This window comes from Drosophila albomicans, chromosome 3, assembly GCF_009650485.2.
Source record: "Drosophila albomicans strain 15112-1751.03 chromosome 3, ASM965048v2, whole genome shotgun sequence".
In the NCBI taxonomy this organism is placed as follows: domain Eukaryota; kingdom Metazoa; phylum Arthropoda; class Insecta; order Diptera; family Drosophilidae; genus Drosophila; species Drosophila albomicans.
Window position 1 is genome coordinate 44029518 of NC_047629.2, and position 26033 is coordinate 44055550.

General features: G+C 38.6%; 6 protein-coding genes across 8 annotated transcripts; 2 read left to right on the forward strand and 4 right to left on the reverse strand.

The window, feature by feature from the left end:
• The first annotated feature begins 313 nt into the window (after positions 1-313).
• Positions 314-14538, forward strand: LOC117568097 (ribosomal protein S6 kinase beta-2). 2 transcript variants are annotated; one of them, XM_052004719.1, is made up of 10 exons: positions 314-1217; positions 4493-4533; positions 5225-5351; positions 5415-5546; positions 5610-5743; positions 5808-5999; positions 6094-6184; positions 6247-6489; positions 6548-6661; positions 12455-14538. In XM_052004719.1, the coding sequence occupies exons 1-10, from the start codon at positions 1119-1121 to the stop codon at positions 12779-12781; spliced, it is 1500 nt and encodes a 499-aa protein (XP_051860679.1). In that variant the 5' UTR covers positions 314-1118; the 3' UTR covers positions 12782-14538. The 2 variants fall into 2 exon arrangements, with proteins under 2 accessions (XP_051860679.1, XP_034104368.1); XM_034248477.2 differs by having other exon boundaries at positions 315-1217; positions 6247-6495; positions 6554-6661.
• Positions 6783-10428, reverse strand: LOC117568098 (uncharacterized). Of its 2 annotated transcripts, none has more exons than XM_034248478.2 (3): positions 9224-10428; positions 7147-8373; positions 6783-7088 (listed from the first exon to the last, which is right to left on the reverse strand). In XM_034248478.2, the coding sequence occupies exons 1-3, from the start codon at positions 9525-9527 to the stop codon at positions 6919-6921; spliced, it is 1701 nt and encodes a 566-aa protein (XP_034104369.2). In that variant the 5' UTR covers positions 9528-10428; the 3' UTR covers positions 6783-6918. The 2 variants fall into 2 exon arrangements, with proteins under 2 accessions (XP_034104369.2, XP_051860678.1); XM_052004718.1 differs by lacking the exon at positions 9224-10428 and adding an exon at positions 8678-9065 and having other exon boundaries at positions 6785-7088.
• A 3312-nt stretch (positions 14539-17850) lies between the features above and the next one.
• On the forward strand, positions 17851-20110 carry LOC117570299 (tektin-1). The gene is made up of 3 exons (XM_034251824.2): positions 17851-18165; positions 18220-18732; positions 19308-20110. Exons 1-3 carry the CDS (start codon positions 17993-17995, stop codon positions 19885-19887), a joined length of 1266 nt encoding a protein of 421 aa, XP_034107715.1. The 5' UTR covers positions 17851-17992; the 3' UTR covers positions 19888-20110.
• An 824-nt stretch (positions 20111-20934) lies between these two features.
• Positions 20935-21957, reverse strand: LOC117572253 (uncharacterized zinc finger protein CG2678-like). Its single transcript, XM_034254940.1, has one exon. It carries the CDS (start codon positions 21955-21957, stop codon positions 20935-20937), a length of 1023 nt encoding a protein of 340 aa, XP_034110831.1.
• Positions 21958-22390: 433 nt separating this feature from the next.
• LOC117572252 (zinc finger protein 570-like) lies at positions 22391-23410 on the reverse strand. Its single transcript, XM_034254939.1, has one exon. The coding sequence runs from the start codon at positions 23408-23410 to the stop codon at positions 22391-22393; it is 1020 nt and encodes a 339-aa protein (XP_034110830.1).
• A 516-nt stretch (positions 23411-23926) lies between these two features.
• On the reverse strand, positions 23927-25912 carry LOC117570229 (zinc finger protein 786-like). The gene has a single exon (XM_034251731.2). The coding sequence runs from the start codon at positions 25819-25821 to the stop codon at positions 24241-24243; it is 1581 nt and encodes a 526-aa protein (XP_034107622.1). The 5' UTR covers positions 25822-25912; the 3' UTR covers positions 23927-24240.
• Between the last annotated feature and the right edge of the window lie 121 nt (positions 25913-26033).

Here is a 26033-nt window from a genome sequence, read left to right on the forward strand (position 1 = left end):
GATCAATAAAATAAGTACAATGCATGACTGATATTAGTAATTGTAAAATGTAAATTAAAAATAAAACTTTTTTTAAAATTGATTTTATGTTAATTTATGCATTTAAATGCTTTTGTGATTATCGACAAACACTATATTATATTATATTGTCAGACTTCACTTCTTTCGTAAACAGGGTATGCAATATACCATAAAAGGTCACACTGCGTACTTTTTCGTGTATCGATTGTCGTTGCAAGTAGCATCGTTTTGAATGTTAAGGCATCGATACTATGCGTATGACACACTCGATACCGAGCTAGTATCGATAAGCGCGAATAGTGCAATCGCTGTCCCAACTTACCTCGTGTTCTGGTTGCAAACAAAGAAAAAGTGCATTTTAATTATTATTCACTTACATTTAATTTGATTTGACGATTACAACGTGAGCGCGCTGCATTCAACGTTTGAGCTCCTGTCGTGTTACAACTTGCGTGCGCCTCCCTGTATGCGTCTCATGGTCGCGTCTCCGTCGTCGTCGTGTGTGGTGTGTGTATATTGTGTGGCATTGTGTGGCTGTGGCATTGGCGCTCCGTCCGCTGCTACTGCTGCTGCTGCTGCGCCTCCGATTCCATTCATATATTCTATTAACTAATAAACAAATAACCTTCGAGACGACGAAAAGTGCCCCCGTGCACCACCTGGTCGAATAAACCAAAAGCAACGCAAAAAAAATAAAAAAAACAAACATCGAAAACTAAAAATCAAAAATCAAAATCGCAGCATTTGCCAAGAAACTGCGTCTGTATATGTGAGTGTGTGTTGTGTCTTTTCTTCACGTCTCTCTTCGTCTCGTCGTCGTGCTGCGCTGTTTCCGTATTGTTTCAGCAGAGCAGCAGCAGCAATACCAACAACAACAACTAGCAATTCATAGCCAAACGCAAGACCCAAAGAAAGAAGTAAACGCAAACGTAAGGCAAAGGCAAAAAAGCAAAGTGTTTGCCTGTGTTTGCGCTTGTGTGCGTAAAGTGTGCGTGTGCATGTGAACGTTGCCAGTGCGTATTCGTGTGCGTAAGCGTGTGCGTCTGCGTGTGTGTGTAGTGGAGTGACGACAACAACAAACACAACAACAACGACAAATGGCGGACGTGAGTGATCCAAGTGAACTGTTCGATCTTGAGCTCCACGAGGACGACAAAGCACATGATTCGGACGATGACAGGATCGAGCTGGATGATGTGAGTATATATACTACAACATATATAATAACAAAACTAACTGCGCAACAACAGCACTTTGCGCCTCCTCCCCCGCTTTTACTTTCGTGTACAGTACTTGAAGATTTTTCCCTCCTTTGTTTGTTGTTTACCTTCTTTGCTTTGTCTGCTGCTGGTGCGGCTGCAAGTCGTGAAAGGCGCAGCTGGCCACGAAAATTATTCGCATTTTCTTTTGGTCTGTTTAGGGAGCTTGAACTCTGCGCTGCTGTTGTTGCGCTTATCTGCTGCGCAAAAGTCCAAAAGCGTTTGTGTGGCGTCATCAAGTTATTCAACATCTTTACTTTAAGTATCAATCGCAGTTACCTGTCCTCCTTCCCCCCTTTAAACGAACAATAACAGCAACCAAATAACAGCCCACATTTTTCAATCTTTATCGCTAAATATTCTTGCAATACTGTCTTTCGATATTAAGCAATCAAACTCGGCAAATGTCCTTCAAAATAATCACTATCAATTGCTCACACACCGGCACCTCCAACACATAAAGCAACACGCTTATTCACACATACACATATTAAGTTGACAGTATCAACTTTAGAATTACAACAACAAAGAGCACTGTGGGGAGCCAACCCAGTCGAACTGCTCGCTTTGTTTAGCAGCTCCAAATAATGATTAAAATCTCATGTGAATCCCTAGAAATGTGATGATAATTTATCAATAAAACAAAACAACTTGGTAGCATGTAGCAATAAAACAATATAAATCACATTCATATTAAGCAAATATAATAAAGCTAATTTCTATTGAATTATAACTGCCAATTTCGCAAATAAAAAACATTTTCCAACTGTTGCTTTATGAAAAGAATTATTTTTTTGGAATACATTTTTCGTAGGAAGTTTTCATTAAACCTTTTTGCAGTAAATGAATTCATTTTTTACTTATTATAATTATTATTATTATAATAAATTATAATTTAAGATTTAGCAACTGTTGCTTTAAATAGTTTATCATTTGGAATTTATTAAAAAGATTTTGTTCTTTTTAATTCAATTAATAGAATTCTCTTACATATTTCATTAGACATTTCATTTGAACCATTTCCAACTGTTGCATAGGAAAAAAGGGTTGTTCCATTTCATATTCTTGCATACTTCATTAAGACTTTCCATAACCCGTTTTCCAACTGTTGCATCTACCACAATTAATATTGTTTACAATGCCAAACAAAAAAAAAAAAGAGCACACATAATGTATATAACATCCGCTACATAATCAACTTGAATCAGTTATCAGCTTACTGCTGAGTCAAAATAGACTTTCTAGCTTATCAGTTGAAGGTGCTTCTATCGTTGATCATGTTATGATGATAACCGCATGTTGTTTCACTATGTTTTTCATGCTATACATTGCTGTTGGGTCAAGTCACTCAACACACACACACACAAAGACACACGCTTTGTCGTAATATTCAGCTGTAAGCTAAACTCCCACTTAAAAAGAAGAAAAAAAGGAACAAAAATGCTTATCAACGAATAATATAAAATTAGAGAAACGACGAAAAAAAAAATCCCATCGTGCCCTGCTGCTGATAAGACGAAAACGACGAAAAGAATGACAAGAAAATGAGGGAATGACTTGAGAATCGAGTCGATCGGAGTGTGCAGCTTTGTTTGCTTTACATTCTAGCTATTGAAAATGCAACTAAAGTGTTGCGTTGTCCATGCTGTATACCTATGTATATATATGATATATATATTTCCATTTATCATAAATACTTGTGGCTTTTACGCAATGAAAACGGGGCGCACGCCCTCGAATTGTGGACACTGGAAATTATGATTGATTTGTTAATTGGAATTCGGCGCCAGCAGCATTTGTGACGAGGCTTCAAACCAGTTTCCCTTCGGACAAATCGCTCTTACTTTATGCGGGCGTCGGAGAGTCAATTCCTACTAAATATATTGTATAATATATTCTTATATATATACAGAAAATAACGAGTCCGAGACGAGAGCAAGTCTCCAAATCCCCCACAAGTCAGAGAAACAGAGCAACAGAAACAGAATCAGAAACACAGCAGTATTAGCATCACTGGCAGAATTGCCGGCAGAGTATTTGGCATTGTTCCGAGTTCTAATTTTAGTTTGTCATTAAAGAGAAGGTGTGCGTGTGTGTCTGTGTTACGATTGTGTGTATGCGTGTGTGTGTGTGTGTGTGTGTGCGTGTGGAGAAGTGTGTCTGCCTGCCTGCTTGCTGTACATAAACTTGTATATAGAAGACTCGTCGAACCCGACCCAAAGCAAGTGGGTAATGCAAAAATGAAGAAAATGACAAAAAGAAGGTATCTTTGGGTTCTGCGTCGGCGTTACCTGCTTTTAACGATTTCTCTACCACGAAAACACTTTCTCCCGAAATGAGCGAATCAACATAATCTTTACTTCTTTCTCTCATTACGACACATGGCTTTAGCTTCAGTTAATTGCCGTAACAAATCCACCTAGACATGAAATACTAAGAAGACATATTTATGGTACTTCATTCTTGGAAAAATCTTAATACTTAGGAGTAAATATATTTTATATTAAAATAATAAGTTTCGCACAATGCTAATTAATTCTACAAAGGATTAACCTTCAATTTTAAAAGCTTCACTTCAAATATAGCTAATTGCTATATCAATAGTATTATACACTTAACCTTATACGCTATTAAAATATTTACTCGATATAGCATTGTCATTGCTACCTCCCACATTTAACATCAAAGTAAATCCTACAGTTTCAATTATATTAAAAGTACTTAAATCTTTAGTATTTTCATTATATTCGAAATGTTATATTTTTATATAGATTTCTTTATTTAATTTCTTGAATAATATGAAAATCTGTAATTACTATTGCCACTATTTTCTTTAAATTCAAATGTTTATTATATAGATTAAACATAAAATTAATTATAATATCATCATATTGAGTTTGGAATTACTTTTACAATTCTTTTTCTTTAAAAGAAAACTTAAAAACTAATAACAAAATCTCGTCTAATCAAATAACTCAAAACTAGTAGGAAGCATTTACACACAAGTTAAGCAACTAATAAATTTTAAATGAATTTCGAGGAACTATTAGGTTACGTATTTGAAAATTTACTTACAAAGTATCTAGCCAATCATTAGCACAAACTACAAAAACCATAAACTATAAACTACTGACTAATTGCACAAGTTCTCTGACTCATTTGCATATTGTCGATTCTCTTACTTATCTCGATTCTCCGTTTCTCTTTTGCAGGTCGATCTAGAACCGGAATTGAGCATAAATCTACATCAAGAGTGAGTAATGCTGATGTTATGTCGCTGACGTTGTAGCTGTCGCTGTCGCTGGATCGAGGATGAGGCAGCTATTTCGAGAGGCAGGCGCGCAAAATTCTTTTCTCGGAAATGCGGAGAGCGAACAAATGTTTAGCGGGAAATCCCTCTATATCCATAGCTGGTTTAGCCCGTTAATCGGCTTAGCCTGGCCAACACATGTATTGCGCATATCAGTTTACCTACCAGCAGGCAGCCAAGCCAGACAGACTGACAAATAGAAAGACAGACAGACAGACGGATGAGAAGTCCACCTGACGCAGCTACCAAACTGATAAGGGAACTAACTACCTTTATGTTGATACATATTTTGTCATATGTGTCGTCGACAGAAGTGTTTACAACTACCAATTGACTACCAAACAACAGCAGCTTGTTGTGCGCTCGTGTGTCTAGTGGGCAATATGCCAAGCAGCCAATGTGCAAACACACTCGATAGTGAATAGTGATGGTGATGGAGCGGTGGGGGATTTGTGTTGAGGGTTTTTAAAGGGGGCGCCACCAATTGGCGCGTGTTTGCCAAAGGTTTTTATTTATAGAGCGCGTGGGCTGTCGATTTCCCACGCAAGCAGTCGGCGGCCATCAACATCGCAGTCGCAGTTACTAAACTAATAACGTAAACTAAACTCGTCCCCTTCCCTATCCCCAAAAACAGCAATGAAGGACAGGAGACCATACAGCTCTCAGAGGAAAATGTCAATCCGGGGAAAATCAAGCTGGGTCCCAAGGATTTCGAGCTCAAAAAAGTCCTCGGCAAAGGTGGCTACGGCAAAGTATTCCAGGTGCGTTATCAACCAATTGATTTATTGCTATCATTTAACTAATTACGTATTGGAATGCAACAGGTGCGCAAAACCGCTGGACGTGATGCCAACAAATATTTTGCCATGAAGGTGCTGAAGAAGGCATCGATAGTCACCAATCAAAAGGACACAGCGCACACACGAGCTGAACGCAACATACTCGAGGCAGTCAAGGTGAGTTGACATTTAAAATGCGTTACTTAAATCAATTATTAATATTGTACTTTGCATTTTCAGCATCCGTTTATTGTGGAGCTAGTGTATGCCTTTCAAACAGACGGCAAATTGTATCTGATACTCGAGTATCTCAGCGGCGGTGAGCTGTTTATGCATTTGGAGCGCGAGGGCATCTTCCTGGAGGATACCACATGGTATGTGGAACAATTACACATCTCAAGCAACTCCCTTACTCAACTGTTTTCTCTACACCTGCAGCTTTTATTTGAGCGAAATCATTTTAGCTCTGGGACATTTACACAAACTTGGCATCATCTATCGCGATCTGAAGCCAGAGAACATACTGCTGGATGCCCAGGGACATGTGAAGCTAACCGATTTTGGTCTGTGCAAGGAGCACATACAAGAGGGTATTGTCACCCACACCTTCTGCGGCACAATTGAGTACATGTGCGTGCGCCTGCCAAGCTTTTGATGCTTCTCATTTTTGGCTAAATTACTTTTGCGAGAATTTGTATTAATTTTGAATTTTTATCTGCTGCAGGGCACCTGAAATCCTTACCAGAAGTGGCCATGGCAAAGCCGTCGATTGGTGGTCACTAGGCGCACTCATGTTCGACATGCTCACAGGCGTGGTAAGTAATGATCTAACAAAGAGATTTCACTTCCTTTTCAACTAACTTTGCCATTTTTGTAGCCGCCTTTCACAGCGGAGAATCGCAAGAAAACCATCGAGACCATATTGAAAGCAAAGCTTAATCTGCCAGCCTACCTCACACCGGAAGCCAGAGATCTGGTGCGACGCCTGATGAAGCGTCAGGAGCCACTGCGTCTGGGCAGCGGACCCGAGGATGCGACTGCCGTGCAAATGCATCCATTCTTCAAGCACGTCAACTGGGAAGATGTTGTCGCTCGTCGCCTTGAGCCACCTATTAAGCCGCTGCTGGTAAGTCCATTGACCTTACCCATTTTGATTCAATATTTTAATCAACTTGAACTTGCAGCGAAGCGAGGATGATGTGTCGCAGTTTGATACGAGATTCACAAGACAGATTCCCGTGGACTCACCGGATGATACCACGCTCAGCGAAAGTGCCAATTTAATTTTCCAAGTGAGTCTCGTCCAAGCAGCTATTAGAGATTATTCAACCATTAAGAGTTTTGTGGGGGTCAAGACTCGTTGCACGTCGTCGAATCTTTAATTATAGCATTCTCAATTTGTTGACCTCGTTAGCTAAAATACGGCATGTGCTTATTTCAAATGTTTAATGCTTCGTTTTTTCGGGGTAATCTTCGGGCGGGAATTTCACAATAAATACTTGTCTAGAGCTACGCTTAAGAAACTAGTCAGCAGCAATTGAATCCATCATTAACGATAGTCAGCGCCACATTGAAAATGCGGCTCCTTTAGAGGAATGCCAGTGGGTCCGTCTGTGAACTCACAAAAGTTCAATCCGATGCGGCGAAAGGGATGACACTTGCTCTTGGGATTGCCCCACTTGCCACGATACGTCAGCCAATCGGGAACCAGTGAACGTCCTGCCAAAGAACAAGAACTAGCTAGCATTAAATTGGAGAAAAAAGAATTCTTACTCACCGTAGGATCTGAGATTCTTGTAGCTTATGTCTACGGCCTTCCAAGTGTTCCACGGCGTGCCAAAGCCATTGATGTCATACAGTCTGGCCACCTTAACAAAGCGATGCTTGCCCGGCGCCGTCCACAGACCGTGCGAACCTTTGGCCGCAAACAGGACCGGATGATTCTTAAATGTGGTCACCGTCTTGGGGAAATTGGGACGCTGTAAAATCCCCTTGCGCGTCTCTTGACGACGAAACTCAAAGGAGCCCGTCAGTCGATTGTAGCTGTAATAGGCTCCAGCATCGTGAGCTGAGACATACATCGCCTGTGGCTCGGCATCGCCATTAAAATACAGACTCATGTGCTCCCAATCTCCCACATGGCTGCCAATATCTCGACGATTGCCCAAGCAATAGCCGTACACAGCCGGGAAGGGAATGCGACCCAGGGGACCCAGGCTCAGTGTGCACATGGTTTTGCCCTGACTGTAGGGATAGAACATCCAGTAGGTGACATGGAAACCAGGCAGTTTTCCTTTAACCCCTTGCTGTGGCGTTTCTAGGGGCGGCGCATCGCCAATGTTGTTGTCCTCCAGATTATCGTCTTCCATCTCGGGCCCGCCACTGAACTTGACATTGTCCGCCAGATTGGCAATGAAATTGTTCACTGGCAATCCATTCGAATCGTCCTCCAGCTCCTGTGGCTGCTGCTCTGCAGGCTCCAGCACTGCTGCCGTTGGCAATTGTGTTTCACCCATGACCAGATCGTATTCCCGGAGCGGTGGCATGTTCACTGACTCCCGCTTCACGCGTTGAAACAGTGGATACAAGCGTGACGAGCGTCGGACCGTGTCATTGCGCTCCTCCAACGGGTCAATGGACACGGGTATGTAAGGTCCTCGGGTACTGGCGAAAGGCTGTGGTTGTGACTGTGGCACCACTTCGGGCTTTGGCTCTGGTTTGGGACAAAGCGTCACGACGCCATAGATAGGCACTGGCGCCTCGTTGGGATTGCGGCCATAGATGAAGGATTGCTCATTCTGCAGCAGTTGCTCCATATCCGCATTCGTCACCAGATGCGACTTTGTGGAGTATTCGCTAAAGGGCACGCCAGGGGTAAAGCTGTTGCTGCGTTCCTTGTCCATGGGATGCACATTCTGTAGGAATTCTTCGACGCCCAGAGGCAGAAATTTCTCCTCTGGCGCCAGCCAAACAATCGGCGCCCATTGCTTGATTAGACGTTCAACTGCGAAGAGGAGGAGTTGGGGAAAGAGAGATTAGCTTCATTAACTTGATTTTAATTAGACGCTTAGACGTTGAGGCAATTACTCAACCTCACCACAAACACAACACTCAGCACACACACACACGCACTCTTTTAAGCTGCCGAATGTTCGGCATCTGCTGCACGTTGTGTTGTGTTTGTTTAGCTCTAAATTCGTTCGTTTCTTTCAGGTGTAATAAATTTCACTTTCACACACACTTAAAGCGGCCACCCAAAAACTAACCGAGCCCACAATTTGTCGCCCTCCTCAGTCCCCCTCTCTTACCTTGCCCCTTGCAGTACTTGAAGTTGTTGTTGCTAATTTGCAAATTAAACGCTTGATATTGTTATTGTTGTTGTTGTTGGCTACCAGCGTTCCATTTAAATACGCATGGCGTGGCCATAAACACGACCGTCATCGGTCATCCAAGTAAATCATGTCGAAAATTTCACTTAATATCAACAAAAAGAAAATGTTACGTCGAATTGTTGTTGCTCTGACAAATTATCACTTTAAAATTGGAAAAATATCTGGTCACACAACAAATAACTGTCTGTAACTGGTTCGCATTGTCCTTATTGCCAGCTCGTTCTACTAGTTCAAAAGTTCTTTGTAAGTAGTTCATAACTGATTCTAGTGGCAAGTTCCGCTAGTTCAAAAGCTGCTCAAGTCTAGTTTTAAGTTAGTTCACATTAGCTCAATGCCAAAGAAGCTAACTGAAAAATAATGTATACCGAAAAGTCGATGATTAAAGCACGCAGTGAGAGTATTCGACACGCGCTTCACAGCTGATCAGCTATCTGCCATCGTCAGTTGATACCGTATGCATACCTACTTCTTTATCTAATGCCGTTATATGTGCATATTGCAATGTCTGCTGCGGCTGTTGTTGTTGTTGTGACTGTTGCTGCTCGAAGGAGACAGTTGTTGCTTCAAAGTTGCTGTTATTGTTGTTGTTATCGATGAAAGTGCCAGCGCTGTCAGTTGCATTTACTAGTCTTGTTGTTGTCGTAGTTGTTGCAACAGTTGCTGGTAATAGTTGCTGCTGCTGTTGTTGTTGTTGGGGCAGCGCTGTCGCTGCCGCTGCCACCAACAGCAGCAACGAGAGTGAATTTATTTTCAACTGTTTGGACATTTCACACAAAATGCAAAAAAACAAACGCACGTAGCTTGCTAATTTGTTTCTCTCTCCTTCTGGTAACGGTAAATTTCAGTTATTATTGTTGTTGTTGCTGCTGTTATTTATGCTCGTTCACAGTATGCGAACAAAGCTGCGCTTTTATTTTTTGGTGTGACCACAAATTTGTGGTGTCTGCTGTTTGCTGTTTTCACACAAAATCGAGCTATTGCCAATTTTTTATTATAGATTTCTTGCACATGCTTTTATTGTTAGCAACTCGTTACGAATTTTTAGTTTACTGTAGTAGTTGTTTATTGAAAATTACGCAATGTCAACACAACACAATACACCACAGTTTGTAAACTTCCGCACGCACAGTTTGATAGCCATTACAGTTTAGCGACGACAGCACTCACAGTTGTTCTTGTCCCAATTAAGCACGCGACGGTGACGCTGTCAACGCGTTCGCTGCTGCGCTCTCGCTTTCTGCACGTGCGCTTGCGCGCCTCTCTTGCGCTCTTTGTCGCTCTTGTTTTGGATGTTTGGTGACTGCAAGCTTTTTGAACTGGTTTCGAGTTTGGACTCTGAAACTGTATGTGGCCCTGAAGGGCAAATCAAACTTGTGCAAGTTCGTTCAAGAATGAATGTCAATGCATTTGCATAGTGAAATTAAATATTAAACATATTTCTCTCTCTTTCGTTTTGTTTTTTTTTTTGTTTGTCTTATTGCAAATCCGAGTGTAAGCCTTTCTCCAAACGAAACACGACGCGCGCCTTATAAAAGCAACGAGGTATCAGGTGATTGGAACTGTGGAAATTGAGGGGGGAGGTTGGAATTTTCTACACGACACGAAAGTTGTCTGCTATTGCTGCTGCTGCTTCTTCTTCTGCTTCGCTTGCTCTGTCTTCGTGCGCACAGTTTGAGCGTTACTTTGAGACTGGCCAACATGAACGTGACTGAGAAGTGGCCGAAGTGGCTAAAAGACGAAGAGAGTTTGTTTAAACCGTTTGTTGTTATTGCTGGTTGTTGTTGGTTGTTGGCTTTGGCCCATGAGCAGCTAATTGCAACTCATGAGCAGCAGAAAAACACAACGCTACTGTTGTCTGTCTTTATTTGTTTATAAAATGCGGCAAGTGCGTTTAGGTTTATGTGTTGTTTACGGCGGCCCTTTTTTTTAGCTTTTTGTTTGCCTATTGATAAATGGTAGTTGGAACTTAAAGTTATGTTTGTTTTAGCTTAAAGTGTGCTGTAATTTAATTTCCTTTTTAAAGTCACTTAAAATTGCACTGAAATTATGGGTTTTATTGCCAGCAGTTTGAGCAACATTGTAAACAGTTTCATGAACATTGTGAAAGGCGGTAAACACTTTTGGGGGAATTGCTGCGCCATTAAGTTCGATTGATTCTAATAAGCAAAACTAACACGGTTTTACAGTCGTCTCAGTTGCAATAAAACTGTATTAGACAGCTGCTAATTGGGGAATTCTTTCTCCACTTAGAACCACTTTAAGCATTGTTATGAACTTTCTCGTAAGTCGCCCGCAACTTATTCTCCTTAGTGGGTCAACAGCGAGCGACTACCGTGCAATGTGATGAGATATGATCAACTCCCAAATTGGGGTTCCAATTAGCATTGCGCTCACGTACCCGAGAGCTTCGATTCACTTCCCATGTCATTCCAATTGGACGCGTCACGCATTTGTGCAGCTTCAAGACATCAAAACTCCTTCTCGTTGTTGGCGTGCCGGATAAATTTACACGACAGCCACCGGCTTTTCTGTTTTTTTTTATTTTTATTTTTAATTGTTTTATTGCAGTTGGATTTCTGTTTGTTATGATTTCGGGTTGAATTTCGTCAAAATTTAATTAGTGTCTTTTGCGCTGTCGGACAGAAAATTATGCAAAATGTGTTACATAGGCAGTTGGGTCAGTTGGCCGCCAACTCGGCGACTCAGCAACTCAGCAGTGGTTGCCTTGCATAATCCCTGTGTGTCCATATGCTGACGGCTGTCGCGGCGCATTAGTATGCGTCAGGGAATCGTGTTGATCCGACCAGGCAATATTGTTGTCTGCCTGCTCCAAATTTAATGGCACACTCGATTGACCAACTGGGGCAACTGTCTATCAAAGATGGAGCAACTCTTTCCGCAGTTATTAATTAAAAAGGTTCTGCTGACTAAAAAAGCGTTATGAAAGCAATAAGGAACTGAAATTAAGAGACGATTTTACCATGTTCAATGACACAGGAACGTTTAAGATGCACAATTTCATTAAGGATTAAGATTAATGTCTCAAACATTAAATTAAATTTTGATAAATAATGAAACCAAATAAACAATAAAACAAACATTATTTGAGGCCAAGGTCAAATATTTTAAAATATTACAATTTGCACATAATAATAAAGTTTTTATATTGTGAAAATATTGCTTATTACGAAGCAGTAAACTGAAAAAGCAGAAACCTCATAAATTTTCGAGTAAAAAAGTAAACATTCAATTTTAGGGTGCCTTAAAATGTTGAAAACTTTATATAGACAGACGAACTAAATTATTTTATGATCTGAGCTATTGACTGAGAAAGAAAGAGTGTCAAATGTTTTATTTATGATTCCTGAAAATTTGGCTGCGCTCAGATAAAAATTGTAGAAGCTACTTAAGAAATACTTTTGTATGGGGCAAAAACGACAACTTTGGCTGACAATTTGGTATATTTTGCACTCTATGGTATATTTTGAATGTAGTACGATATATCAATGGAAGCCTTCGGTATATTTTAATACAATTGCTGTATATAAATTTGGTTTATTATAATAATAATACCACACTGAGCATACTCGATTGTAGTTTTCTGATTTTCTTCTTTAATTTTTGTGAATAACTTATTTGTAATCTTCCACTAAGAATGCCAATTATTAATCTCAAACTCAATTTCGTTTGCAGGGTTTCACATATGTTGCGCCATCCATACTGGAGGATATGCATCGAGCCAATCGGATGCCAGCGCGTTCACCACGACGCACTCCTCGCCAGCATCAACATCAGCATCCGGATAACAGTTTTCGGCTGCAGTTCCCATCGGCGAACGCGAATGTGGGCGGCGGGGGCAATGCGCCCATGGGGATGCAACGCTCGACGCTGTTTGCACGGGCCACGCCCCCACATCAGCTGCAGCATCCGCATCCACATCATATGGCAACATTTGCGCCACGTCCGTCGCCGGCGCAGGACGAGATGATGGATGTGCAGCAAGGACTGCCGATGGTCTAAGGTTACTATATAATATGACATACTACAGCTGAGGAAGAGGATAAGGATGCTGATGAGAAGGAGCAAACAACGAGAGGATAGAGAAGCAGATTGTTTTTGTTATGCAAGAGAGAATTGGAGAAGAAGATGGGAGAAGAGAAGAGAAGAGCGCGTGCTACGATAAACGTTTTGTTTGGATCTATACATAAATACTACAGTTAGAGACACACACATACACATAACACATATAACATAAACTAATATACCATATATACATATATGCTATAGCTATAGCTTATACTATACTATATATAGAATGTAACTATATATGTATGGATGTAGAGATCGAGAGATCGAGATCAAGTAGCTGCAAAGCGAGAATCATGTAAAATATTTACCACTTATTAACTATGTTTTATACTATATAGGCGAAAAGGTTTAAACAATTTAGTTCAAATGTACACTTTCAACTTTTTTGATTTTTTATACACACACAAACACACACACTTACATACACATACTTATATACTTACATAGTGAAAAGGACAACAATTATGATTACGATTATGTTGAGTTTAAAGAGTTAAGTGAGGGAAGAATTTCCCCACCAACAACAGCAAAAGTTATAATGATTTACAAACACACTTTTTTTGTTTAGTTTCGAGCTTTAAATTCAAATATTAAGCAAAAACGATAAACTAACATATAAAGCAGAATAAGATGAGAAACAAAACCTCTGTGTATAGTTGACCATAGTTATAGGACTGCAAATTGCAAATGCCCCCCAATTAAAGAAAAACACCAACAATAATAATGATAATGCTAAAACAAATAAAGATGAATATAAATATGAAAAATGAAATGTGAAATGTAAAATGAAGATGATAAAGAAACGTTAGGGAATGCATAGCCAATTTATTGAGTTTGTTTTTGTTTGTTTATTGATTTTCTTCTCAAATAGTTGATTTATTTTATGAGAATAGTTTTGCAGATAACTCGCTTTCAGTTGCTGCCCAACATTTCTCTTAGTTATGTTACTTAATAACAGAAAGTTGTTCAAAATAAGGCATTTCTTAAAACAAAAACAAAAAGCGGCAAAATGAAAAGAATAAAGAGGGAATTAACGAATAACTAAAATAAAATGAAACTGAACCCCGATGATGCTACATATATATACTATATATTTTAAATCCAATAATTATCGTGTACTGAGAACTAAATGCTGCCACAACAACAACAACACCAACAAAATAAAATTAAAGAGTAACTAAAACTAAAGTAAAACAAAGATTAAGAAAAAAAAAAAAGAAATGTATAATATTGAATTTTTTTGTGTATGTACTTTGATTATATTCTGTTTCAGTTGTTTTTTTTTTCTTTTTGTTGTTTATTCTGATCTAACTATTGATATTTGCAAATAAATAACAAAAAAACCGCATAAAAAATGAAAACGACAAAAAATGCAAAAAAAAAAAAAAAAATGGAAAACAAAATACAATGTCAAATATAATCAAAAGGTGCTTTGAATTGTTTACAAAAAGACAAGACAACTACAATACAAAACAAAACAAAAAAAAATAAAAACAAAAACAAAAAAAAAAGAGATAAACAAACTATTGAAAACGAGAACGACTAAAAACTAAATACTTATAATGGTTATGTGTATAAAAATAAATAAAAGAAAGAAAAGGAAAAACAAAAACATATTTATATAAACAAAAAAGAAAATACCTCAAAAGCAATTATTTTTGTTAAAAAAAAAGAAAAAGAAAAGAAAACCAACTAAATTATAATACAACAAAGAGAAACATAAGATGAAGATAAACATAATGATAAAGAAAACTATAATAACTATGATAAAAGTTAACGAGAGAGCGAAAGCAACAAATATTTAGCTAAAAAAAAAACAAAAATAAAAATGTTTGTATGCGAACAAAATATTAAAACTATAAATATAAATACTTATTTTTCCGAATTGTAACATTGATTTCTTTTTTTATGTGTATAATTTACTTTTTAATTTAACATTTGTTTCAATTATTCTTTTGCTAATTGTAATGCTTTGGATTTATTGTGTTATTGTGGAATGAGGAAAATGGAAAGAGAAACAAAAGAAAAACTGTTTTCATTGTGGCGCCGGCAAATTGAATAAGAAATGTCTTATTTTCTTTGTTGGGAAAAAGGGCCAACAAAAAATAAACAAAACACTGCAAACAACAAATATAGCATATACTTACTTATAAACTTAAGAAATATGTATAAATGAGAGTTGAGGAAAAAAAAACCCAAGAGCAACAAACCCAAGAATGAATGAAACACTGCCTACACACTAAAAAGGAAACAACAACTAGCAACAAATTAAACAATAAAACTAATGAGCAAATAAATGAATTTAAATACACGCAAGCAACATAAAAAAAAAGAAAATATATTAAGAAAAGAAATACAAAGCAAAGATACAGTTACAGTTTGTATTCGTAGATAGCAGGTTAAACAATTGAGACAAGAAACAAAACAGAAAACAGCAACAAAATACCAAGAAGAACAACAAGATCACTTAGACAACACAGAGATGATGAATAAATGGAAAATTTAGATTCTAGAGTTACAATAATTGATAATAATTTAGCGATTTGTACAGAAACAGAAACGAAATAATAATTACACAACTCTAAACTAAAGTAAAGTAAACTAATTAAACGTTTGGGTGACTGACTCGAGCTATAATAACAAAGTAAGAAAACAAAAACAAAAAACAAGTTCACTGTTAATAATTCATTAAATTGCGATCAACACGCGATCACACGAAAATTGTATTTTGTCTGTACGTGTGTGTGTGAGTATGTGTTTGTGTGAGTGTGGCAACTCTGGCAACGTATAATCACAGTTATTTTGTAAGAGAAGCGCCATGTTAACAACTAATTAAAGAGCGACTAATTAAAAGAACGTGTTCTAAATTGAATGATTCACCTCTAAAAAACAGAAGAACTCTTCTAACACGAAACACAACACACAAGGCCATAGAGAAGAAGTTTATTTTGGGAAAAAGAACTCTTAAAGATGTCGAAGCCAAACTGAAAGCAGATCACACACTCAAATCCAAATAACATAAATACAAATAACGAAAGAAAACTATTGAAATGAGAACATCAACAGATCCTAGTTAATTAAATTGTACATTTTTATTATCATTAAGCTATAAGTGCATACAACAACAACAACAACTACACACACAAAACAAATACAAATATACATAATGCATGCATATGGATATGTAAATGTATATGTATAGATATAACATATGATGACAACAACAAATGTATATCGTAATAAATTCAAACTAATTTTACAAAAACAACAATGGCAACAACGATTCATTTATTGCTCGTTTTCATAAGTTGACAGGAAAGTATGTATTATGATATATTCTTTTTTTTTTGGAAAACAATTTTTATTTAGTTAGTATTCAAAAATCATTATTGCAATATTATTATTAGAAAGTAAACTTGGGAAATCTAAAGGCATTAAGTATTTATCATTTTATATTTCTAAAATAGTTTTGTATATGGGTAATTATCCGGCGAAAATGCGAAACTATCTAATATGGAAAAAACTTGCACCAAAATGAGTAAATTTGAATCTTAAAGCTCTTGATTAGCACTTTAATTAAGGCTAAGAAAGATTTTCGAATAATTTTGTAATTGTTTTAAGAACTTACTAAAATTTACGAATTCGTACGTAAAACCAAAAATGAATGAATTTATATATTTTATCGTAAAACATAAAAGGTTCCTAAATCAATCTTAGCTCTAAATAAAGTGCTAATCCAAAAGCTATATGAATAACCTTTACTTATTTTTCAAATTATGCAGAAATAATAGTTTAGTTTTTGAAAAAATATGAGAATAAATATTAAGTACCAATAATTTATTACATTCTTAGAGAAAATGTAATTATTTTTTTTATTTTCCTTAATTTGGGAAACTATATTTAATTTATTATTATTAAAATTAAACGTTTTTCATTAAAATCTTTGCTATGCGCTGCTGAAAATAATTTCTAAAGTTTCTACAACCAATTACAATAATTTTTGTATGAAAATATTAATTTTATTTACACTTTATTTTTTTATTTTCTTAAATTTACACTTAAATTATTTCGTCTATTATAGAATATATTTAAGCATTTTATCCCTATTTGGCCTGATTCGTACACTCAACTTTTTCTTTGTATATGTGAGCGCAGTCTAAAAATAGTTGAGTTGGTCAGTGCTGCTCAAACTGTACCAAGTGAATGCAAAATGGCGTCTAGTGCCACGCCCACGCAGCTGGGCGCCATTGATTAGCATGAATTAATGACAGCAGGCAGCAGCAGAAGTTTTGCAAAGCCAAATGACAAGTGGGAAATGGGAAATGGGAAAATGGGCGAAAAACAGAGAAAAAGGTAAAAAGCGAAAGTATGTTAAACCATACATAAATCGATCCGCAGCAGGAGTTGGAGTTGCTTGAAAGTCAGGCACAAGCTATTTTTAACACTCGCGAGGCGCAAGAAACCGCAAGGACGCGGAAGAAGAGGAAGCGGTGGGGGAGAGGAGAGGGGAGACGTCGCGCCTGCCACCGTCAAAGGAGTTGCGAGTTCTGCAGTTTGTTTTTTTGGGAATCCGAATCGGTTGCGTTTGTGCTCAATTGGAATGGCAGGTGACAAAGGCAGCGACAGGCGAGCGAGAGAGAGAGAGAGGCAAACATATCATATAGCAACATATATATACTATATGTATATGTGTAGAGACAGAGCATACATACAGCATAATAATAAAATACCGCTAGGCAACGGATAAATTCCTTAGCATGAATCGATTTAACTAACTGAAGCGAGGAGCGACCTGCAGGCGCTAAGAGGAGTAGGAGGAGGCGGAGTAGCAATCGCACCAGCTGCAGCTGGCTCAGTAGCAATTGAAGTCGTTACAGATTCGGAACAGCGTCGCCAGGTAAAAAACTCACAAGCATTTATAGAAACTATAGAATTTCTCTTGTTTCCCATCAGCAAAGTGTGCCATTTAAAGGATGTACTTATAAAAAACTAAATAAATATATTTAACTTAATAAAATAGACACTATAATTACACACAAAGCTGTTTGCATTCGCATGACGTAACAGCAGCTTACGCAATCTTTAAGATACATTTTCTATTTGCATATACTACAGTTTGAGAGGCATTGAGTATCATCAAGCATGTTGCCGAATTTGAAGACGCGTCGCGTGTCCGGCCTTCAGCTGGCCGGCAAGCATCTGGGACCCGTGGCCAAGTGTCCGCCCAGATACTCCGAGGAGGATTGGGACTACAACAATAAGATCAAGTTTCGCATCACCTGCGATCAGGAGAAGCTAGCCGAGCGCATTGTCGAGTAAGTGAAGCGAACTCTTCAAATTTATCATCTCTTTCATCGACTTTTGCTTAGGGAATCGCGTCGTGTGGTCGATGAGACCAAGGACACCACCAAGAATTGGCAGCGAGAGGTGGAGCATCATATGCGTGAACGCACCAGCGAGATTCGCTTTCTGGTCGATGAACTGAATCGTCAGAAGAAGACCGCTATGCTGGAGGATGAGACGCTGAACACGTATCGCAATCGGGTGCTGAGTGCCATTGAATTCCTTAAGGAGAAATCTCTGGCCATCTGCAAGCAATGTCTCATTTTGCGAGAGGGTCGCATTGGTGTCGATCTCTGTGACGATGAGGTGGATCGTTCGCTGCGTCGAGAACTGAAGGTCATCAAGGGCTGTCAGGGATTAGCCGACGCAGCTCTCAAGGAGGCTGAAGAGCAGATACGCAAGCTGCGTGCTGCGATGTATCTGCTGGATCAGGATTTGTCGGCCAAGGACAAATCGCTGGCCATTGACGAGAAGAATCTGAAACTGAAGGACTTTCAGCATGATCTGGGCAAGGGACAGGATTTGTCCAAGCAGCACTGGTAGGTGGACGAGAGTGGCTATTAGGTTTAGAAGTTGATTTTTGTTGGGAAGAACTCTAAAGACGTTGAAGCCAAACTGAAAGCAGACCAAGAGAGATATCTTATATAGGATTTATAGACCTGTTCATTTTCGAAAAATGGGGGAAAAAGATATATTAGGTTGGATGAAAGCCATGGGAGTAATAGGCAAAAGAAGACATCTCCGACCCCAAAAAGGAAACCCTTATGTTTTGAGTCCATCTTTTTATGACCGTCTGTTGACCTACATAACGATAAGACAGTTAAGGGAATTTTATTATTTCCCACACGATTCCACACAAATAGAAACAAGGCCCTTCAAGGAAGAAAACCGTGAAGATAATGGAATTTTGATATCTCTACCCAAATTCATAAAAATTTCGTACCATATATAGTACCATATATAGAGGTCATTATTAATATTATATTAGGAAAGCAAAATCAATATAGAATTGCAAATCTATAATTTTTATTTCGAACTTCTGAACAGGTCTCTAGCAGTCAACACTTGACTGCAACTTTCTCACTTATTTCACTCTTCCTTACTCTTCTCACAGCCAATTCTCGCTGACCGAATGGCAGGCGCAGACCTATGAGAATCTGGAGGCCAACTCCAAGGCTTTGGTCTCCGCCGGACAGCTGCGGGCGTACATTGATCTGCTGCTCAAGCAGATCTGCGAGGACATGCAGAATCAAACGGATCGCACTAATGAGGCATTCGAACGTCGGATTGCGGAGACAAAGCATGTGAAGCAGTGTCTGGAGAACAAGCACAAGGACACCATGGATCACATCCATCAGGTGCAGCGCAACATGAACGAACTGGAGAAGGAGATGTCGGACAAGCAGCGTGCCATCACCCTGTGTCAGACCCGTCTCAGCAATCGGGCCCATCGTCCGGGTCTCGAGTTGACGTGCGACATGGTCCAGGATGCGCTGTACAATGAGCTGCAGGCACTGAAGGCTTCGGTGTGCAAGCTGAATCAGAAGTTGAATGAGAACAAGGCATCGATGCGGTATCTGATGCATGTCCAGGTCATGCAGGAGGAGGAGATCAACATCAAGGCGAACACTTGCAAGATTGACGAGGTCGATTGCATGACCTTGCGCCAGGCCCTTAAATACGCGTCGTTCTAGTTGCCCCTTTCCCCCTCCATCTTTACCCACTCTAATTGTGCCCCACAAGTCAGCAGACTCCCTGAAACACATACACACACTGAATGTCACCTCTCCACACACTCCAATCTAAATCAAATTACATGTGCATTAATCCTCGTTCAATCCAAAATACGAAATTATATCCAAGAACATTGTGTACATGTTTAATAAATTGCAATTCACTTCGAGTTCGCATTATGCAAATACTTAAGTATAAGAATTCTTATGTCTATTTTCTTTTACTTTCCCCCCTACTTTTCCCTTTTTTCTTTTATTGCGGATTTTATCCATCGATTTATGCTGCTTGTCACGACATGCGAAACTTTCTTTCGCCCCGAATTGGAGCAGTTTTTTTTTTTCATATTTATAGACTATCCGGAAAGCTGCTGGTCGAAAGACCTAAATACTTATTGCAAATTTCATCGATTAAGATTAACATTTATATATTTCAGGTAAGTATTTATTGCAATGTATTTTTGGATTTGAATTATTTTAATTTTAATAGTTACTCATTTACTTATTAAGAAAGGAATGAGCAAAATTAATTATCTTACAGTTTATGACTAAAACTCTAAAATGAATACAAAAAATATCATATAGCAGATAAGGAATATTATTGTTTCTAAAAAACGTAACCTTAAATAACCAAGAAATTTAGTGTTTATTACCCTCAAGTTATTCAGAAATGTTTAATGAAATTAAACTCGTCAAAAGCTAAGAATGACTAAAATTTTTTGTCAAATACAGATTATATAATTATTCTATTTGTCGAAAAATTCAATATAAACCTTTAACTATGGCGATCCCTTATTATTTTCTCATTATTGTACAAATAATGAGTTAAATTACTTTTTATTGAACCAGTCTAATTGGTTTTTTTTTTATAATCAAGTAACATTCAAGTGTCCTTAAATTGAATAAAAACTTATGAAAGTATAAGAATGTCAATTAAAAAACGAAAAATAAAGGAAAGTGAAAACTAAATAATGTTGACTAATTTATGTAAAACCGAAAAGTCAGTAAAGATCATTCATATGTAGGACTTGAAGTGTTTATATATAAGTGTGCGTTCCTCAGCTCGTTGTGGGCAGGCAGGCAGATGTGCTTCTTGAATCCCAGATTGCTGCGGAACTCCTTGGAGCAATCCGAGCACTTGTAGGGACGCTTTCCGGTATGCAGACTCATGTGCTCATCGCGATGCTGCTTGCGGGCAAATGTCTTGGGACATTCTGAACACTTGAATGGATTCGCAGTGTGCTCGTTGCGAATGTGCAAATTGAGAAACGATCGCTTTGCGAATTTCTCCTCGCAGTAGCGACAACGGAACGGTTTCATGACATCTTTATGCGACTTCAGGTGCTCATGTAGTTTCTCCATTTCAAAGAATTCCTTGCTACAATTTCTGCATTTGTAGATTTTACCCGAGAGTTTTGTCGTCTTGCCCAATGGTATTGCCGTGCCTCCGCACCATTTCATTGTCGTGACTGTCGTTGATTGATTGACTCTCTTGTTAATGTCCTCCACTGTTTTGACCGCCAGGCAAGGTGAAGCACTAGTTTTGTTCTGGGCAGGCTGCAAGCATTTCTCAGGTGGCAGAAAAAAGTCGTCATCGTCCCCCAAGGCAGCATTGTCAGGTGCATCACATGAATCAATTTCACTTTTCACCTTTACGGATGGCAGCAAGAAGTCATCATCGTCCTTCAAGGACGCATTACCTGGTGCATCATATGAATCAATTTCTTTTTCCAGCTTCACAATGCTCAAGTCAGGTTGCTGGTTAATTCCACTGCAGCTGGGCTTGCTCAGCATTTCCATAAAGAGATTATAGCTCTGTTCGCTGATACGCTTAAAGCGAAACGCATTTTTACATTCTTGAACGCAGCTTGAACAAATTTTCTTTGGCAGCAAATCATTCTTGTCCACCTTACAGGCAATGCACTCTATCAGCATTTCGAGAAGACTTGGTTCCTCTGCTGTTGATTTCTTCTCCTCGAATATATCCACAAGATCATAGGATTCATCCATGCAAAGGCGACATACTGCTGCCATTTTTGCGTGCGAATTAAATCTAAATTACTTAGATGTTGCTCCGTTTGTTTATGTTTTGCACTTGTCAAAGCTATCGAAATCTAGTGTTGGTAAAGCACTTTAGATTTATCTACGATAAACAAGCAAGCAAAAAAGTTATCAAGTTATTTAAAATCAGTGTTGTCGACAAAATAACAACAGACCCTTTTACGAATATTTTGTGGTTTAGTGGTATTTCACCTTGACCAAAAACACAAACATTAATTTCAATTGTAATAATAATGGTCTGAGTCACGTTTGAGTTGCTATCTGTTATCGTTAATTTCAAACTCAAGTTATCGAAAACCAGTGCTTGTAAAATAACAGCTAATTCACAAATTGATTGCAATTTTATCCGTTTATGTTTATTAATATTAGAAAGTATTTTACATTTACAATATATATATAATTACAATTATAATACGCCTTCTCCTCGGTGAGTGAGCAAGTGGTACTCCACATGCTGTTTCTTCTTAAAAGCCTTGTCGCAATGCGGACACTTATGCGGACGCTCGCCTGTGTGGACGAGGATATGATAAGCGAGCATGTGCTTGTGAGCAAAGGACATCGGACAGTATGTACACTTGTATGGCGAATGGATGCGCATGTGTTTTTGTAGGCTCGGCAACTGACCAAAGGGTTTTAAGCAGTGCGGACATTCATAAATACGACGGGCTGGAGCATGAGAGCGTGAATGCAGTTTTAAATTCTCTTCGGTGCTAAATAGTTTCAGACATTTGGCACACTCGAATCTCAGCTCCACGTAATGAGTGTGATGCAGGTGCTCGTCGAGCTCTTCATGGTGGGCAAAGGATTTGGGGCAGTGTCGGCACTTGTATGGCGTCACGCCATGAGATCGAAGGTGTGTCTGAAGGGCGAGGCGTTCGTTGAAAGCTCGAGGACAATGGATACATTTGAAGGTCTGGACTACCTCTTTCAGCGTTATTGTCTTGTGTGTGTCGCTCAACATACTCCTCACAGAAAGTCCTTTGTCATGGGACTCCTCATCTATGTGGTCAGCTGACGTATTGATGCTCCTTATCGACGATATGGTAAATGATTTCCCATTCGGTCTTTTCACCTCACCAGTTTCAGGCACTTCTACTTTAGTGGGACTCGTATCAATTGGATGCTCCACAACTTGGGACTGTGCAGCAATGATCTGCTTCTGCTTGTTATGCATCTCCCAGAAACTCTTGTGACTCTGCTCGCATTTCCGCTTGAATCGATAAGCATTTTTTGTTTCGATCACACAGGTCAAGCAAATCATCTTTGGCAGTGGATCATCCGGCTTCACTTCACAGCCCACGCACTCGGTTAGCATTTCCGCTAGACTGGGCTCCTTCGATAACATTAGTATTGGTTCCAGAAACAGCTCCATCAGCGTAACAACGCTACTCATACAAACTCTGCACGCTTTTTTCTCCACGTCCATTCTCTAATATTTTCACAGGCAAACTAAAGAATACACAGGTGAGCTGTCGAAAGTACTATCGATAATATCGATGGTAAGGTTTCATTTCTTAGTCGATTGTTTTTCAACTATCGGTATAATATCGATTTAGTGGAGTGCGATGGATTTTTATTGCAATTGCAAGTTAAATCTTTTAAGAAATTGAAAACTAAATATAAATTTTAAATATTAATGAGACTTTAAATTCATTTATAATATACGAATATAAACAAAAATTATTATTAAATTTTTATTTTATAAGCATGGTCCTATTTTTTTTTCTATTTTTGACCCTTTATGCCAAAAATAAATAATTATGTTTACGAAGTTGTTTATTTGTTTCGATAGTATCGATTATTTCCACATGACGTGGATTCGTGTGATTTTTATAGATTACTCATCAATTAAAAAACATTTTAATAATAGAGTATAAAATTGATTCATGATTACTTAATAATATTAAATATATTTATAGCTTTTATTTATTTTTAAATTATTTTTGCTGATTAAGTAAAAATAATTTCAGCAAGTCTTTTATATGAATTCCTATAACTGATTTACTATTTAAACTATCAATGCACAGCCAAACTTTATAAACTAGGAGCCTGAAATTTTAAAATGAATATGACAAGCTTTTAGATGGCAATATTCTAAAGGTGTGCAATTCAAATCTTATTTAATTATATTTTATTTAAAACCAACGCTTCAATTAAAGAAAATTACCTAATATGTATTTCTTACATTGTAATCTTATCGGTGAAGTTTGTCCATGCTATTCAAATTTGTATGAAGGGTCACCACATTTAACCAGACTATGATAATTCTTTTTTTTCCACCGGGCTGAGCGTTTTGGGATGGATGCGCAGATGCATCTCCAGATTCGCGGGATGATTGAAGGTTTTTTCACAATGTGGACAGCCAAATGGACGTTCAACGGAGTGAGTACGCATATGGGATTGTAGATTCCCATTCCTTTTGAAGGCTTTCGGACAATGCGGACACGGGAAGCGATTCTCTTCGCCATGCATATGGTGCATATGTTGCTTGAGCTGCTGGTCCAGCAAGAACTCCTTGGAACAAACGGGACATTCGATAGGTCGATCGGTGGCATGAGTACGCAGATGTAACTCCAGAGCTGAACTGGTGTGACAAACTTTGGAGCAACGTATACATGTGTAGGGATGATATTCGTCAGTGCTGTGCTCTAGGAGATGCTCAGTCAGCTTAGCCAACTCAGTGAATTTCTTATCACAAGTGCCACATCGATGAAACTTCGGTTCATTGCATCTCTCCACTCGAGACTGACTCGTTTCAGCTCCTCCTGATGATTCTTCAGGCCTGGGCTTTGGCTTCCTTTCCCAGTTGCGCATTTGAAGACTTTCCTCTATTTTCCTTCTCTTTATTCTCGCCATTTCTATTGCGACCGATCGACTGCTCATCGCGTTCTTTTGTTGGTTCCTCTTGTGAAAAATTGTGATATGGTCGCTAAGATCAGACTGCCCTGTAAATGTCCTGGGACAATGCGGACATATCAGTGTACTTCCAGCTCCAGCGTGGAGCCGAACATGGGCATTTAGAAGCGAACGCTTAGCAAATTTCTGTTCGCAGTAGCGACAACGGAAAGCTTGCAACATGGCTTGATGCCCTTTAAGGTGTTGGTTTAGTTTCTCCAAGTGAACGTACTTCATTTTACATAGATGGCAATAATAATAAGCTCTATCCGTGCTCGTTGTATTTGGTGTTGTAGGTTCGATCGTCTTGGTTATGTTCTGAGCAACCTCGGAACTTGAGGTGCTTGCAGCTGTTTGTAAACGATCATCAGGTACTTTAGTTTGATCATCGTTGTCTTCTGCTGGATCCACAGCTGGCTGCAAGTTGTCGCCAGCTATGTATGTGTCTTCAACCTTAATATCGTCATCGATTTTAAGATTTTCATTGTCCACAGATGAATGTAAGTTATCCTCAGCTATGCAAGGGGGTTCTACTTTAACTTGAACTTTGTGATCATCTGGCTGAAAGTTGTCTGCAGACATCCAGGTACTTTGCACCATATCCACATCTTCATCAAATTTCTCGATTTTCACACAGCTCAAGTCCACATTGTTCCCTGTGGATTGTGCATTTTGAGATTCGGCTATTTCCTCGTCCAGCAATTCCATAAACAATTGATAACTCTCTTCGCAAATGCGTCTAAAGCGAAATGCATTTAGACAGGAGTCGACACAGCTCGAGCAAATCTTCTTTGGCAGCGGATCATTTTTCTCCACTTTGTGGATAATGCACTCGTTTAGCATTTCCACCAGACTCGGTTCATTGGCTGTTGCATTCCTCTCCTCAAATATGTCCAGATGGGAGTCGGATTCGACCATACAAATCCGACAGACATTTGCCATACTTGCTTGCTGTCAGATGTTAAATAAGTTTACCAAATGTTTTGGTTTACTTTTGTTTATTGTGCAATTATCGATAAGTTGAACCTTGTTTTCAAAGCTATCGAAATCCAGTGTTGGTCAGCATTGCCGCCTGGGTGCCTTTATTCAGGTTAAATCAGACAGTTTTTGAAGTGTGACATCTAGCCATTTAAGTACATTGATAAGGATTTATT